The sequence below is a fragment of the Rhipicephalus microplus genome, chromosome X (genome assembly GCF_043290135.1).
Source record: "Rhipicephalus microplus isolate Deutch F79 chromosome X, USDA_Rmic, whole genome shotgun sequence".
NCBI classification, from domain to species: domain Eukaryota; kingdom Metazoa; phylum Arthropoda; class Arachnida; order Ixodida; family Ixodidae; genus Rhipicephalus; species Rhipicephalus microplus.
Window position 1 is genome coordinate 110,207,098 of NC_134710.1, and position 17,972 is coordinate 110,225,069.

General features: G+C 46.0%; 1 protein-coding gene across 7 annotated transcripts in view; it reads right to left on the minus strand.

Annotated features, from left to right (window-relative positions):
- LOC119176250 (LIM domain-binding protein 2 Chi) overlaps nt 1–17,972 on the minus strand; it is a 366,067-nt gene that overhangs the window by 191,018 nt on the left and 157,077 nt on the right. For all 7 annotated transcript variants that reach the window (XM_037427445.2, XM_075877407.1, XM_075877405.1 and 4 more), the window contains exon 3: nt 1,047–1,148. In XM_037427445.2, the coding sequence (XP_037283342.2) occupies nt 1,047–1,061 (15 nt within the window). In that variant the 5' untranslated portion in view covers nt 1,062–1,148. The remainder of the gene's footprint in view (nt 1–1,046; nt 1,149–17,972) is intronic.

The following is a 17,972-nucleotide window of genomic DNA, read 5'->3' on the forward strand; positions in this document are numbered from 1 at the left end:
TATCATCTATCGCCATACGATAAGTTTCAGGTCATCCAGAAAAGTTCCAGATGGCCACCAATTTTAGCGTTGTTGAAACTTTTGCGACAATTTCAACACTCGAAAGGCGGCTTTTTAAATAAAAATTATCTAATTAGGTTAAATATATAAAAAAATGTCTGGCCTGCTTCAAGCGGCGGCCAAATGCATTACCCTAGTTCCGTGCAGCGACCTGGTATAGGTTCATATTTCTATTAAGTTTCGCCACAAGTTACGGTGGACGAGAACAAGAGAAAACAATTTTTTCTATTACTAAATTACTATTTCACGATAAGAAAAGGACAGATTATTTGATGCGCTTACCAGGCGCATCAAAGAGACGCTTGGTAAGGGAGAAATCGCGTAAAGGAAAATACAGGTCGCGATGCCACCTTCTAGTTTCCGCATTTATTCGCTTGACGTCAAAGATTTTGACTGCATGCTTGTAGCAGGGTCTGCATAATTCTTTATCGATAAAAAACAATCACCGAGTTCCAAGTGATCGAGAGATTCAACATAAGACAGTGTTAGTAAGATTAATTGGGCAAATGTGTCCAAGGTATGACAAAAAAGAACCAACGTTACTAAACGAAAGAACATTCAAATAAGTGACGTCACACTAACATTCAGGGACTGAAGTTTCGGCGGGAAGTTCGGAAATTAAACGATAACCCTAATCCTCACTTTTAATAACGAAACTATGCATGACGGTAATATTACCAACAAAAAAAAAACTGGAAGTATGACTCATCACAGTACAAACTCGGTGTTTAACTTCAGCGTCCCTTGAAACATTCCCAATAATTGATGTACTCGACATGGTACAACACTTGCGTCGTTCGCCTGCGTTCGCGCCGAGTTGCTAATGTTCATGTCGTGTAAAACACGCACATTCACGATTACTATTTAAATCTTCTCATCGACGGAGCCCTGCCGGCGTATGTACAAGGAATCGGAGACCACGAGAAGAGGAGCAAAATTCTGCCAGTGATGGCAGGCGGCGGCCGGCGTGGCACCTCTGTACTCACCGGTCTTAATCGCATTCCTCGCTAAGCAGAAGAGGAAGCGGGCTGGCCGCCGCAGGGCTCATGGCGGGCATCGTCCGGCCGGCCTCCCGGGACGCCGCATGCCTGCGCCATGGGGGCAACGGGTCAGCTGCCGTGCACTAAAACACAAACGCTTTGTCATGAGAGCTAGTGAGCCAAAAGTGGCAGCCGCCACCAAAACAGCCAGGCTAAGGCACGGCGCCTGCTTCTATACTTGCCACCCCCCCCCCCCGCATAAAAAGAGGGAGAAAAAGAATCATTAATTAGTCGTAGACACCTTCCTGAAGGCATCTCTACATCGTGGTGCTCACAGTGGTAGTAGAGGTAGTAGTGGTAGTAGCAGCAGTAGTAATAGTAGTGTAAGAAAGATTCTGAATCGATTATTTGCGTCATATCATCCGCGTCCCCATACAGCCGTTAGCTACCATCTCAGACAGGTCCTTGGATTCTAAAGGGATCTGTTAATGCTTTGCAACAAATAACTTAATACAATATCAGCTACTACTTGCTTTTGAGCTTGAACGAGCAAAAATTACCACACAATTTATGGGGCAACTTGAAGTTTGGGACTTCCGATCACCTTTTGTCACCAATGGTTAGGCTAATGTTCTATTATAAAGCGGACCAAACCTCATGCTGGTTGTAGAAGTGTTGCTGTTTCTCTGTCACAGTCAACTTGCTCTATTTCATTTCATTTCATTTCATTTATTTCGCCCTTAAAGGCCCGAAGGCATTACATAAGGGGGGACAAGTAACAAGATAGGGTACAATGTTCAGCAGTAAAAAAAATGAATAAAAGCAAATAAGTTTACACAGGAGACAATAGTCAGAAATCACATGAACGAACTAGAACAGGACAAAGAAGAATACACAATGCTTTACATATGTTAAACAATTGCAGAGCAAAATAAGTACAATTCTAAAACGATTGGCGATAAATACGAAGTAGTTGACATGATCAGGAGAGAGGCTTGAAGAAATTTTCGTTCAGTTTTGCGCGGAACGTTTCCCTGTCGGCGCACGAACCGGAGTCATCCGGTAAGGCATTCCAGAGGGCTATTGCATTAGGAAAAAAATGAGGTGATATATGCTGTCGTCCGGTCATTTAAGCGTGCAATGGGCCTGCTGTGATTTATGCGCGATGAGGTTCTGTGAGCGGATTGGAGCAACTGATGTCTTGAGCGTGGATGATAGTAGAAGCGGTGTAGAAGGCATAGACGGGTGATCAAGCGGCGGGATTCAAGAGTTGGAAGAGAAAGAGAGTGTTTTAGCTCGGTAACGCTGGTTTTGTGTGAGTATTGCGAAGATATGAAGCGAGCTGCGCGGTTTTGGATGGACTCTAATTTAGTTGTTAGGTAGGCTTGTCAAGGATGCCTGATTGCTGAAGCATATTCAAGTTTAGGTCGTACGAAGGTGATGAAAGCTAGTTTTTTTACGTCGGGGGATGCGCACTTCAGGTTGCGTCGAAGGTAGCCGAGTGTACGGGATGCTGTAGAGCAGATGGAATCGATGTGGGTGATCCAGGATAGCGATGAAGTCAAGTGGACGCCAAGATATTTGTAGCATGATACGGAAGCTATGGGCATGGCGTTAATAGAATATATGTTGGCAAGTACGGCACGCTTACGAGTAAATGATAATGATTTGCACTTATCTATGTTTAGGGGCATGAGCCGTTTATTGCACCATGAAGCAATTGAGTCGAGGTCTATGACTCAGAAATTCAAAAACGCCCACGAAAACGCGTGATCCGGCGCATTCGGAGCGCCCAGAGCTGTGAGCGATGTATGGCAGAAAGACCACCACGACAACGTTCGCACTGTGAATTTTTCAGACGGGTTTATAAACGCGATAGCGTTAAAGAGATCATTTCGCGCAAATTTCGGCGACGGCGTCGTTGGTTTAGAGCGAAAAATGTCCACCTTGTCCATGACCAAGAAGTCATGAAAGATGCCAATAAAATAAATAAGAAAAGTTTTCGTACCCGAGTGAGCACTGAACCGAAGGGACAGCAACAGGACTACGGCCGCTTACCGCTACGGCCGGAAGAAGAAGATGATGATGATGCTCCTTGAATCATTGGCACCTACCCACTCTGGGGGATCGGCCATGAGTCAGGCCGATCATACATACTAAATTTATGATTAATATTTAGTAAGAGCTAAAATAATTTTGAGATGACTTTTTAATGTAACGTTAATTATGAATAATTGTAACTTTAAGTCTCACTGTTTTGTGTAATCTTGCAGAGACTGAAGGTCTTTTGACTAGGAAGGCTGAATAAAGAATTGTTAATAGTTGATACACCTACCAACGAAAGACGACGCCGATAGCCGGGTATAGTAGCCATCGGTGCCGTCTTCATGTGGTCTACGCGGGAAGCAGTTGCTCTACCCCAGAGCCATAATATTCATATTTTGAAACTGCCTTAAAAAAGAACACTATATGAATTCATGTAGTGAAAGGCGTCTCCTTGACGCATGCGTGGCATAGGCGTAGGATCACGCCAGCTGCCAAATGTGGGAACTGCGCCACCAGGCAGGTGTTTCAAATGTCCACTCCTGACAAAGCACTAAGATATTTATTCATCAGTAGCAGCAGACACATAAAAAACAGCTGCGTAGGCGCGCATGTTCCTTACAATCACGTAGTGCCCCCCCCCCCCCCCTCTGATTTCTAAAAGGAATAATTAAGCCGTCGTGGGCACTTAACAGCTGTTCTTGTAGAAGGTATTCAGATATACATTGAAAACGGCCAAAGTTAGTCTGTTTCCTAACGGAACGGTTGAAGGATGCACCGAGAACCGAAGGAGCGAGCAATTGAGAAGGCGATGCGGTGCGCACAAGGTGCAATTACGCTATCGCGTTCTGCTCTGGAAGGCGAAGCTCAAGCATACATCGTGTTTTTAGGCGCGAAGCTCAAAAAAAAAAAAAAACTAGTGTCTGTACATCTCTTGGATATCTTGGTACGTGACCGTGCCTGTCTGCCAGTTCGTCCGTCTGTCTGTCTGACGACGAGCCACCGTGGCTCGTGAGATACTGACGGTTACACCTGACGCAGGACAAGGTTAGACTAAAAAAGTTTGACCCCTCCAAATAGAGAGATAAATAGAAAGAGGAAGCAAGGATCACATCGTCTGATGACTAAGCCGCGCATGCGCAGTAGCTAAGCCACGCCCACCGACGGATACATCGCGCACAACCTCCGCTCTACACGAAGCTGTAGGCTGCGCCCGATGATGTCCAAGAGTCATGCGGCGTTTTAGGAAACTGCGTACTCCCGAGGAGGAAGCTGCCCATCTCGAAGCTAGATGTGCCGGCTGACGCAGGGGAGCGGCGACGGGCCTATATGCTTCGCTGGGCCAAGCTTTGCGCGACTTAGTGCAAAGTATCCTCCTTTTTTCCCTTAGTGCATTCACATCGAAAAACCCTCAGCAGTTGTCGAAGCATACGTTTCTCGGTGAATATTTCGAACCAAACTTTTCTGGTCAAGATGCCATTTGATGCCACGGCGATAGAGCTCACATCAATAGTAAGAAAGATAAAAAATGAACGGAATCACCTGCTCAACAAAGGGATCAAACCTCAGTGCCTAAGCACTGCAGCCTGATGCTCACAAGTGCAGTCCACTAAAGTAAATGAACACTCAGGCCACCACTCTATGTGATGCTCATGGCCCAGCATGCGATTCGGAGGTCGTCAGGCCGAGAACTGCGCAAAGCAGCCTCCCTTCGCTCCAGTTTCTTTGTTCCCGCCACGGGAGATTTGGCTTGCTTGGCCAATGACAATATACGCGATTAAAGTCGGCACGCAGACTCCAGCAGCGAGGAAAATTGGGAAATGCGTCACCTCGATGAATATGGAAATTGATGAAGTGGCAAATCAAGGTGCCGATTTGGTGTCAGCTCCAAACAATTTGTTCAGCCTATACGATAGTGATTTACAGGGTGATAGGTAGATAATGTGGGTACTGCGGTGATGTAAAGTAATTTCATGATATATGAGAAAACTTTGCACAATAAATTTTCTCAGAGTGCTCAAAAGGGCCCTGCTACGATTTTCCAAGCCATGAAATGGATTCACTAAAAGAGCTTATTGCCTCACGAATTCACTACCGCAAAAACTTTTAGAATCTGTCCAGTATGTATACGAGCGGAGCTGAAAAGATTTGTCAGACGCTGCACTTACATTCACTCTTCTCTCGTCCACATTAAAGCACCGGAAGTTAAGCAGGGACGGATGAAACGGAGGAAGAAAATACGTCACGCACACCTTGTGACTTTGAGCATTTTTTTCTTCTTTCTTTTTTCGAATGCGAGACTTTTAGGTGCGATAACACACACACACACACACGTGGACAAATCACGGCCTGTATCACGTCTTGTAAATGATGCCCATGGTAACGACCGACATCAACCAATGGCTGAAAATTAGCCTGTGACGCAGTGATAATTGATTCCGTAGCGTCATAAGTTGAAAGAAGAGATGCCCATGGTAACGACCAACATCAACCAATGGCTGGCAATGGGCCTGTGCCGTAGTGATATTTGATTCCGTAGCGTCATTAGTTGAATGAAGAGGAAGCCATATTTTTAGTTGACTTTGAGAATTTATTATAATCTCCAGACTGCGTACTGCGCTATAACGCTGGGCTCGCCTGTTCTTGAGAGCCTCGACTACTAATCGGGAGATAGGGAGAGAACAACTTCGCTGAAAATTCCCGCAGAATCAATGGGTAGCGTTTTCTGACCATGTACAAGAAGTTTTGCAGGGCCCATTTAAAAATGCGTCATTTTCTTCTTCTTCCTCTAACCCACAGCGGCTATAATAGGAAGCGACCGCGATGGAGTGCGCACCGCAATATGCCCATACTCGGCCCTCCCACATAAAAAGACCAATGCGGAAGCGGACGAAATCACAGCGTACGCTCACCTATTGGTAAACAAAAATCAGTATCGAAAACGTCGACTGTCCTCTCACTCTTGAACTTTTTTCTCTCGCGTTGTCGCAAATAATTCGACACACTAAGACTGCGATATATTAACGCGATACCGCTAAACAGCCCGTTTCGAAGAATTTCCAGCGGCGGCGGTTGTGAGCGCAAAATTGTCCTTGCGTGAACGCAAACTCGAGAAATATGCATATAAAACAAATAATAAAACATTTAAGGTCTAAGTGGGAATCGAATCCGGGTCGTTTGAGTGGCAAGCAGGTGTTCAATTATACAGCCACGCCCCTGCTTATGAATGCAGTGAAAAAAACTTTCTCTGTCAGGAAATGCAGTGAAATTAACTTATGTGCTTTACAAACACACGCGTCCTGTGTATATGCTTCACCAAACAACATGAAATACAGCCCTAATAGTGCTTGGTATGGGGCGTCAGAACATGTGTGTTTATTATGACTTCATAGTTTAAAGCTCATAACCGACTACAAAGGCACACACGCTACTGCACCCTTAAGACCACGTAGTGGGTGCATAGCAAGTGCGAAAAGTAAGCACCAGGGACAGAATATCGCTATCGCGTTCAACTTCTAAAGGTGAAGGTTAAGGGTATTCCAACTTTTGTCAATTTATATAGCCTGAAATTTGCAAACATAAATGTGCGCTTTCTTTATCGTCCAAGGAGTTGCCTTTGGATGTGACATCTGTTCAGTAAGAACATTTTATGCTAGGCTTACATATTGCTTGCGGGACAAGGTTGCAAGAACGTGCGCGAAGAAATAATAGAAGAAGAGCAAAGCCCAGCGAAGACGCTTCTTCCCTGGGCTCCGCTGAAATCTCGTTGTCCGAGTTCTGTAAACCTGCTGCCTTGTGGAACTACGTCAACCACATCGAAGTAGCCGGCAAACAAGCGGAGTCGGCATTGTGGGACACAGCGGAGCAGTAAGATCTGTTGTAGCCACTTTCAGTCTGGACACCGAGGTCGTATTCATCTGCTTCAACATCGCATCAACCAACTGCACGGCGAAAATCCAGCAGTTGGGGAGGGTCGAGAAACGCTCGAACTGCTCTAGCGTGCCTACCATCAAGGCGGGGCACAAGAAGGACCTGCGCAACGACCAGCGCACATTACCTCGGAGACGGCCGCCAAGCAGAACAAGGAAGACTATGACAGGTTGTGGCCGCAGCACAGAGGTCATCCGCATCTGCTTCAACGTCTTGTCGCCCGACTCCCTGCAGAAAATCCCGGAGTCGGGATGGGCAGAAAAGCAGTCCCACTGCTCCAGCGTGCACACCATAAAGACGGGGAACAAGAAATACGTGCGCAACGTCACGCCCACGCTACGGTGCAGACGGCAGTCGAGTAGAACACGAACGACGTCTATATCCGGTTGCGGTTCCATCCCCGAGGTCGTCCGCATCTGCTTCAACGTCTCGTCGCCCGACTCCCTGGAGAACATCCCGGAGTCGAGATGGGCAGAGAAGCGGTCCCGCTGCTCCTGCGTGCCAACCATCAAGGCGGAGAATGAGAAGGACCTGCGCAACGCCCCACTCACGCTTCTTCTCAGACGGCCGCCAAGCAGAACAGGAACGAAGACTATGACTGCTTGCGGCCACAACACCGAAGTCGTCCTCATCTGCTTCAACGCCTCGTCGCCCGACTCCCTGGAGAACATCACGGACTCGGGAAGAGTAGAAAAGCGGCTCCACTGCTCCCACGTGCCAACCATCAAGGCGACGAACAAGAAGTACCTGCGCAACGCCCCGTTTACGCTGCTTCGCAGACGGCCGCCAAGCAGAACAGGAACGACGACTATGACTGGCTGCGGCCACAGCACCGAAGTCGTCCCCGTCTGCTTCAACGTTATAATGCTAGCCACCCTATCAACGTCTCGTCGCCCGACTCCCTGGAGAACATCCCGGAGTCGGGAAGGGCAGAAAAGCGGCCCAACTGCTCCAGCGTGCCAATAATCAAGGCGGGGAAAACAAGGACCTTCGCAACGAACCGGGCACGCCATACGGAGCAGATGGCTGCTAAATACAACGAGAATGACGACTATGACAGGATGCTGCCGCAGAACGGAGGTCATCCTCATCTGCTTCAACGTCAGGTTGTCCGAATCCCTGGAAAAGAGAGCCCCATGCCGACGCTCAAAGCCCTTGAAACACCTGAAATGTTCAGATGAGACCAAGTAGGGTGCAGATACGGCAAGTATGTCCGTATGGTGAGTAACGAGGCCGCAGGAAAAGAGGAATCTGCGGTCTGTGCTAAACTAAGGAAGCCATTTGGGGCTAGAGGAGCGGCTCTCTTGGCAGTGCCTTCGTCACTCTGTTAAGCGACACTACACACTATTGGTTGACGCCCTCTGCCCTTTTTATGCATAGAAACACAATAAACATTTCGAAAAAAAAACTCTGCATATGCTCGTGGCTTTTCTGCTGCGCCCACCCTGTATATGCTTGTACTAAAAAAAAACATGGCGTAGCAAACCACTGGGAAAAATGCACTGAATTAGAAAAGAACATCACATAGAAAGAACACATAGAAGTGCGAAGTACCAACAGTTTTGGAGAGTCGGTTAAGTAATAATTAGGTAATTTTCCAGCTGACTACGCAGCCTATGGCTGTGAAGGACAATTTCAACAGACTGTTATACTGGGGCATAGCTGAAACACGTTCGCTTTTTTGTAAGGTTTTGGAAGAGTTCATACACATGAAAATCTATAGCTGTGTGTCTTTTTTGATGACTAATGTGCGTTAGCACGTGATGTTCCTCGGCACGTCTGCGCAGCTATGTTCAGTTTCCCTATTTAACCGACGCTCTACGGTCAATAAGAACAGTTTGTAGCTGCGCTCGATCCGTTCAGTGTTCTTGCTTTGTGGTGTCTTTCTCTATTTTGGCGCAGTTTTCCCTGCATTGAATGAACCAACAAGCCCCGCAAGACGTCGTAATCAGCGTAGCAAACATATTTTTCTTGTTTTTGGAGGGAGTCGGGTATTTGGTTCATAACATTAAAAAATGTAGTGCAAAAACACAAGGATAGACAAGGAACACGGGACCGGCGCCAATCAGTGCTCGTTGTCTTTCCTTGTGTTTTAAGCTGCAATTTTTTTCTTCACGACAGGAACCGTTGGCCTGCGGTTGCAATCACTTGGTGTATTCTTGGAACAAAGATGTAAGGTATTGGACGGGCATCATAAAAATCGGCACGTGCGATTAACAAGCGATTGGAGATAAAACATGGGCTCTGTAGGACACAACGTAAAGATATACGAAAGCTTCCAGAAGGACATTGTGGACACGTCAAACGAAATTACTGGGGTCGTGGTTTCCTCTGTTGGTTGAGAGAGTCGATTGACCCCTTCCAAGAAATTTCGCAAGTGTAGCCTGAGTTTTTCGAAATTCATGTGTTCTTTTTAGGTCCTTGCTACCATTAGCTGGGTAGCGGAGCTCACTTACAGGATAAGACATATGCAACACTTGTGTGAGCAACAGGAAACGTGGCTATACTCGGAGAGAGCCTAAAAATTCTGTCGCCAATAAAACCACGTGCTCTTCACCACTGTAAGTGGTAGAGTTGTGTCACTTCGAGTGCGTCAACCTATAACTGTTTTTCACCACTTAATGCTTAAATAATAAGCTTAATCGAAAATAAACGTTAGTGGTTTGTGTCTCTAATATCATGTTTGGCTGCGAGTAACGATACTAAATAATTTCCCCTAAATTATGCTGGGACATCGTTCCTTTTTAGCTAAGAGACGTCGAAATACCCCCCAATTGTATGACGAAATGGCCTATCAAACACAGGAAAAAAGTTTGAAGTCTCACAAACGAGGTCTACAAGCACTGAAAATTGGGCGAGTTGGTTTGTCGCACTTGAACTGGCCAAGCGCATAACGGGAAAGAAAAAACGGCCGAGTATGCAAATACAACAGAACAATCACTTTGTCCTGTTGTGTTGGTCGACTCCGCCATTTCTTCTTCCCAGCTGCACACTGAACAAGTTCAAGTATACGCAAGTGAGCAAGCTCAAAACGCTGCCACGTCTTGGTCTCTGCTGTTTGTGTTGCTACCTAAGTCTGCGGTCGCGATGCTTTTGCTGTGAAGAACAAAGTGTGTCAAAAAACGTGTTCGATTTGACATAACTGTCAAACCGAGTATTTTGCAAAAGATGAGCGGGCCAGGAAATAAAAGGCAGATCCCACGTAGAGTGAGCATCGAGGATATGCGAAGCACGAATGAGAAAGGTTCATATGTCACTTTAATATCATCGCAACGTTACGAGGCGGACGTAAATTATGCCATACATAACTTTCATGTCATGATCATCATGTCTGGACGGGTCATGTGCCTTCGTCATCTGTTCACGTCATTTTCTTCTTCTTCCTCTAACTTACAGCGACTATAATAAGAAGCAACCGCGATGGAGAGTGCACTGCAATATGCCCATACTCGGCCCTCGCGTATACAATTACCAATGCGAAGGCGGACGAAATCATAGCGTTGGCTCAGCTGTTGGTAAACAAAATCAGTACCGAGAACGTCGACTCTCCTCTCATTCTTGAACTTTTTTTCCTCGCGTTGTTGCAAATATTTTGGCACACTATGACTGCGATATACTAACCCGATATCGTTAAAGAGCCCGTTTCGAAGAAATTCTGGCGTCAGCGGTTGTGAGCGCAAAATTGTGCCTGCGAGACAAAAATCGAGAAATATGCTAATAAAAGAAATATTAAAACATTCCGTGTCTAAGTGGGAATCGAATACAAGTAATTTGCGTGGCAAGCGGATGTTCCACCACACAGCCATGCCCCTGCTTATGAATGCAGTGAAAATACCTTTCTCTGTCAGGAAATACAGGGAACGTAACTTTCGTGCTTTACCAACACACGCGTCTTGTGTACATGCTTCCACATACAACATGAAAAACTTTCGTAATAGTGCTCGGTACAAGCGTACATTATCATCGGGCGTCAGAACATGTGTGTTTATCATGACTTCATTGTTTATTTAAAGCATGTCACCCACTACAAAGGCGCACACTATGCTGCACCCTTAAGGCCATGTAGTGGGTGCATAGCAAGTTCGAAAAGTAAACAGGCACAGAATATCGCTATCGCGTTCAACTCCTAAAGGTGAAGCTTAAAGGTACCCCAACTTTGGTAATTTTATGTAGCCTGAAATAATAAAAATAAGTGTGCGCTCTCTTTTAACATCTTCTGTTCATCTGTAACATCTTCTGTTCATGTAACATCTTCATGTCACATCTTCTGTTCAGTGAGAACAGCATACAGTCAATAAAAACCTTGCGGAACAAGGTTGCAAGAACGTGTGCGAAGAAGAAATAAAAAAAGAAGAGCAAAGCCCAGCGAAGACGTCTCTTTCCCGGGCTCCGGTGAAATCTCGTAGTCCCAGTTCTGTCAACCTGCTGCCTTCTGTAACTACGTGAACGACATCGAGGAAGACAAGAAACAAGTGGAGTCGGCATTGTGGGACACAGCGGAGCAGTAAGACCTGTTGTAGCGACTTTCAGTCTGGACACCGAGGTCGTACTCGATATTTGGCTCTGAGAGTAATGATAATGATGTTTGGCTCTGAGAGTAATGATAATATAGACGTTCCCCTAAAATATGCCGGGACATCGTTCTTTTTTAGCTCAGAGCCGTCGAAATACCCCCCAGTTTTAGACGAAATGGCCTATCAAACACAGAGAAAATGTTTGACGTCACACAAACGCAGTCCACAAGTACTGGAAATTGGGCTAGTTGGTTTGTCGCACTTGAACTGGCCAAGCGCATAACGGGAAAGAAGGAACGGCCGAGTCGGCAAATACAACAGAACAAGCACTTTGTCCCGTTGTGTTGGCCAACTCGACCGTTTCTTCTTCCCAGCTGCGCACTGAACGAGTTCAAGTATACGCAAGTGATCAAGCTCAAAAGGCTGCCGCGTCTCGGTCTCTTCTGTTTGTGTTGCTACCTAAGTTTGCAGTCGCATACTTTCGCTTTGAAGAACAGATAGTGTCAAGAAACGTGTTCGATTTGACATAACTGTCAGACCGAGTGGGGAGAGAGAGGATAAGGATGAAAGAAAGGCAGGGAGGTTAACCATGACTGAGGGCCAAACAACGAAACGTTCCTTTCCTCAGTAAGGAAGCCTTCATTTTTGTGAGGCCGCCTTATGTCACTCTGAAAGCTTCCTCACTAAGGAGCCCTCGGTGAAGGCTTCCTTGGCGCTTCCTCAGCTTAAGGTTGCTTTGGGGCTACCTTCGTGCGCCCTTAGGTCCACTCCTTGCCCTGAACGAGCTCTTCGCCTCACAGCTAGCCCACGTGATGTTTTTGTTTTCAAGGCAACCCTCCCATCCCACCTCTGCGGGGAGACACGAGCGGCGAGCGTGCGTGCACGGTGCCAGGCACGACGGCGCGCAGTGTTGCTAGAATGCACCACGTTTTGCGCTCAACTACGGTGGCTTTTCACATTCAGTAATCGTAGGTGGAAGAAAGCGTACACGCGTCTCTATATTAACACTTCAATTTGGAAGTGATGTGGTGACCCAACTTTTTTTTACAGAATAAACGCTTGTGAGCAAAGCTTATATTCGATAAGCTCGAACGCAGGAGCGCGGCAACCATTCCTCCCGCGAGGACGGGTTAAGGGAGCTTTCAGAGTACGCTTGCTTCCTCCGTCGGTACTTGGTTGTAAGGAAGCCTCACGTAAGGAGAGGACGCGGTCAAAGGAAAGGAACGTTTCGTTGTTTGGGCCTGAGCGTGGTAGGATACCTTGCACTCGGGAGGAGGTAAGGAGAATAAAAGTTAGAGAGAGAGAGAAGGAAAGAAATGCCCCTTATGCCGTCGACAAAACGGCAGTTATGTGCTTATTATCACAGAGGATGAGTCACATCCGTATTTTACAAAAGATGAGTGGGCCAGGAAAAAAAAAGGCAGACACCATGTACAGTGAGAATCGAGGATATGCCAAGGAAAAATGAGGAAGGTTTATATGTCACTTTAAAATCACCACAACGTTATGAGGTGGAGGTAAATTATGCCGTACATAACTTTCAAGTCATGATTATCATGTGTGGACGTGTCATGTACCTTCGTCGTCTGTTCACGCCATTTTCATTTTCATCTAACCTACCACAACTATAATAAGCAGCGACCACGATGGAGTGTGCACCGCAATATGCCTATACTCGAAACCCACGTATAAAAAGACCAATGCGGAAGCGGACGAAATCACAGCGTACGCTCGGCTGTTGGTAAACAAATATCAGTACCGAGAACGTTGACTGTCCTCTCACTCTTGAACTTTCTTTTCCTCGCGTTGTCGCAAATAATTTTGGCACACTAAGACTGTGATATCTTAACGCGATATTGTTAAAGAGCTCATTTCGAAAAAAATCGGGCGTCAGCGGTTTTGAGCTCAAAATGATCTTTGCGTGGCAAAAACTCAAAAAATATGCAAATAAAAGAGATAATAAAACATTCCAGGTCTAATTGGGAATGAAATCCGAGTCATTTGCGTGGCAAGCGGGCGTTCTACCACACAGCCATGCCCCTGCCTACGAGTGCAGTGAAAATAACTTTCTCTGTCAGTGAACGTAACTTTTGTGCTTTACAAACACACGCGTCCTGTGTACATGCTTCAACATACAACATGAAAAACTGTCGTAATTGTGCTTGGAACAAGCGTACATTGTCATCGGGCGTCAGAACATGCGTTTTCATCATGACTTCATAGATTAAAGCCAGTCACCCACTACAAAGGCACACACGCTACTGCCCCCTTATGGCCACGTAGTGGGTGCATAGCAAGTTCGAAAAGTGAACACCAGGCACAGAATATCGCTATCGCGTTGAACTCCTAAAGGTGAAGCTTAAGGGTACGTCAACTTTTATTAAAAACAAATGTGCGCTGTCTTTATCGGCCAATGAGTTGCCTTCGAATGTAACATCTTCTGTTCAGTGAGAACAACATATGCCAGGCTTACTTACTATTTCGGAACAAGGTTGCAAGAACGTGCGCGAAGAAGAAATAGAAGAAGAAGAGCAAAGACCATCGAAGACGTCTCTTCCTCGGACTCCGCTGAAAACTCGTAGTTATGTCTTTCAAAAATTCGTAGTTATGTCTTTCAAAAACAAAAGATGGTTTGACCGCTTGCTCAGCAAACATTTTTGTTTTTTTGGTAGTAATATTTTAAGCTACTTTTTCAGATTGGCTTCATTTTCATTTTAGTTTCATTTAAGTATCCTGCCATCCGGTTCTTGGCCCATCCCCCTTTGTGGGTAAGCGCCATCCATCATCATCATCATCATCATCATCATCATCATCATCATCATCGTCTCTTCACCGGACTCCGCTGAAACAGCGGAGTCCGGGGAAGAGACGATGAGACGATTTCAAGAGCTTCGCTGTTATACCTGACGGTATAACAGCGAAGCTCTTGAAAATAACTTCTCCTTACTCAGCTTACCTGCTTTCGTTGTTATTTCAGCAATCCCTAGATTCAGGTTGCTTGCCGGACGATTGGAAATTTGCCCATACCCTACCATTTTTCAAATCTGGCGACCGGTCTGATCCCCTTAACTATAGGCCTATTTCACTCACTTCAATCAGCTGCAAGTTGCTGGAACATATTCTTTTCACGCATGTTGTAACCCACCTTAATCAGATTAACTTCTTCCTTAGCAATCAACACGGATTTAGGAAACATTTCTCATGTCAGACACAACTTTTTGAGCTGGTCACTGACCTCCACGTTTCGCAGCACAGGTTGCTTTGTACCGATGCCATTTTTGTCGATTTGTCGAAGACGTTCGATAGGGTTCCACATCAGCGTCTAATGGCTAAAATTTGTAACCTTAATCTGGATGACAAAACAACCCACTGGATTCGTAGTTTTTTTAACAGACCGTTTGCAATCTGTAAAATTAAATGACCACGTTTCTAACCCAGTGGGTGTCTCATCAGGAGTCCCCCAGGGGTCAGTACTTGGCCCTTTACTGTTTCTGATTTATATAAACGACCTCGCATCTAACATTTCCTCGTCAATTCGTCTCTTTGCCGACGAATGTGTGATATATAGAGAAATAGTAACTTCCTATGATGTTTCTACACTCCAGCATGATTTATTTACTCTAACTGAATGATGCGAAAAATGGCTGATGAAAATAAACGTAGAGAAAACTAAGCATGTGCAATTTTCTTCTACGACCAGATCCGAAACTTATAATTACCTAATAGATAATGCCAAAATAGAAACAGTTTCATCTTTCAAATATCTGGGAGTTACATTCACCTCCGATTTAAGCTGGACCCCCCATATAGAAAAAATCACATCGAAGGCGTGTAAAAAGCTCGGCCTGCTCAAGCGTCACCTTTATTTAGCTAATTCAGAGACACGACTTCACGCGTATAATGCTCTTATCCGCTCTTCACTAGAATACGCGCAAATCATCTGGCATCTACATCAGATGTGCCTGACTAACATGCTTCAATCCGTACAGAACAAGGCCGCGCGCTTCATTCTGTCATCGTACTCAAGATACCAGAGTGTATCTGCCTTGAAGGACGAACTTAATCTCCCCCCCTCTCACCCAACGCAGGCAGTTGTCAAGATTAACTTTTTTTCACACCCTGTACCATCATCCAACACCATTCGCTCGCAAATTTATACTCCCGGCACCCTATACGTCCACACGCGCTGACCACGCTCACAAAGTTGGCCCAATTTTTGCCCGAACAAACAAATATCAGAACTCACCCCTTGTTCTGGCAATCAATGAATGGAATTCTTTACCTAGCAGCCTAGTGGACCAAACAGACACCTCTTCTTTTCAAACCGCACTCCTCGCTTTTCTAGCTATTCAAAATACCCTGTAACTTGTCTTCATCATGCTCATCTTTTATAGGCAGTAAATTTGTGTTCCTGCCTTCCAAATACCAGATTTTCTGTCACTTTTACACTTTTTTTATATGTTTCACGCTGTACTTTGCAATTGTGTACTTTTGCTGCCTTTATGATATTGCAATGTCACTTTTGTTGTGTTGATTCTTTCTTTTTACAATATTGTACGTTGTGTCGGCTTTCAACCCATTCCCCCCCTATGTAATGCCCATTTGGGCCCTTAGGGTACCTAAATAAATAAATAAATAAATAAATAAATAAATAAATAAATAAATAAATAAATAAGACTCGTTGTCCGAGTACTGTCAACCTGCTGCCTTCTGGAACTTCGTGAAAGACATCGAGGTAGACAGGGAACAAGTCGAGTCGGCTTTGTGGGACACAACGGAGCAGTAAGACCTGTTGTAGCCACTTTCAGTCTGGACACTGAGGTCGTACTCATCTGCTTCAACGTCATCACCCGACTCCCTGGAGAACATCCCGGAGTAGGGAAGGACAGAAAAGCAGCCTCACTGCTCCAGCATGCCTACCATCAAGGCGGGGCACAAGAAGGACCTGTGCAACGATTCGCGCACGTTACGTCCCAGACTGCCGCCAAGCAGAACAAGGACGACTATGGCCGATTGTGGCCGCAGCACCGAGGTCGTCCGCATCTGCTTCAGCGTCTCGTCGTCCGACTCCCTGGAGAACAACCAGGAGTCGGGATGGGCAGAGAAGCGGTCCCGCTGCTCCTGCGTGCAAACCATCAAGAAGGGGAACAAGAAGGACCTGTGCAACGCCCCGCACACGCTACGGTACAGACGGCCGTCGAGTAGAACACGAACGAAGGCTATATTCGGTTGCAGACGCATCACCGAAGTCGTCCACATCTGCTTCAACGTCTCGTCGCCCGACTCTCTGGAGAACATCCCTGACTCGGGAAGAGTAGAAAAGCGGCTTTACTGCTCCGGCGTGCCAACCATCAAGGCGGGGAACAAGAAGCACTTGCGCAATGCTCCGCGCACACTACGTCGCAGACGGCCGCCAAGCAGAACAGGAACGACGACTATGACCGTTTGCATCCACAGCACTGAAGTCGTCCTCGACTGCTTAAACGTTATAAGTCTAGCTACCCTATCAACGTCTCGTCGCCCGAATCCCCGGAGAAGATCCTGGAGTCGGGAAGGGCAGAAAAGCGGCCCAACTGCTCCAGCGTGCCAATAATCAAGGCCGGTAACAAGAAGGACCTCGGGAACGATTCGCGCACGCAATACGGGGCAGACGGGCGCCAAGTAGAACAAGAATGACGACTATGACCGGATGCAGCCGCAGAACCAAGGTCATCTTTATCTGCTTCAACGTCAGGTTGTCCGACTCCCTGGAAAAGAGAGCCCCATTCCGTCGCCCACAGCCTTTCAAAGATCTGAAATGTTCAGATGAGACCAAGTACGATGCGCATACGGCGAGTAGGTCCGAATGGTGAGCAACGAGGCTACAGACAAAGAGGAATCTGCGGTCTGTACTAAACTTAAAAAGCCATTTGGGGCTAGAGGAGCTCCTCTCTTTGCAGTGCCTTTCTCACTGTGTTATGCGCAACCACATACTATTTGTTGACGCCCTCTGCACTTTTTATGCATCAAAACACAATAAATACATCGAAAAAAAAACTCTGCATATGTTCGTGGCTTTTCTGCTGCGCCCACCCTGTGTATGCTTGTACTAAAACGAAATAAGAGCATAGCGTAGCAAACGGTGGGAAAACTGCGCTGAATTAGAATAGAACATCACATAGAAGGAACACTAAAACAGATCGAGTGCGAAGTACCAACAGTTTTGGAGAGTAAGTTAAGTAATAATTAGATAATTTGCCTGCTCACTACGCAGCCTGTGGCTGTGAAGGACGATTTCTACAGTCTAGTATACTGGGGCATAGCTAAAACACGTTTGCTTTTTTTAAGGTTTTGGAAACATTCATCAACATGAACATCGATAGCTGTTTGTCTTTTTTGATGACTTATGTGCGTTAGCACGTGACGTTCCTCGGCACGTCTGCGCAGCTATGTTCAGTTTCCCGAT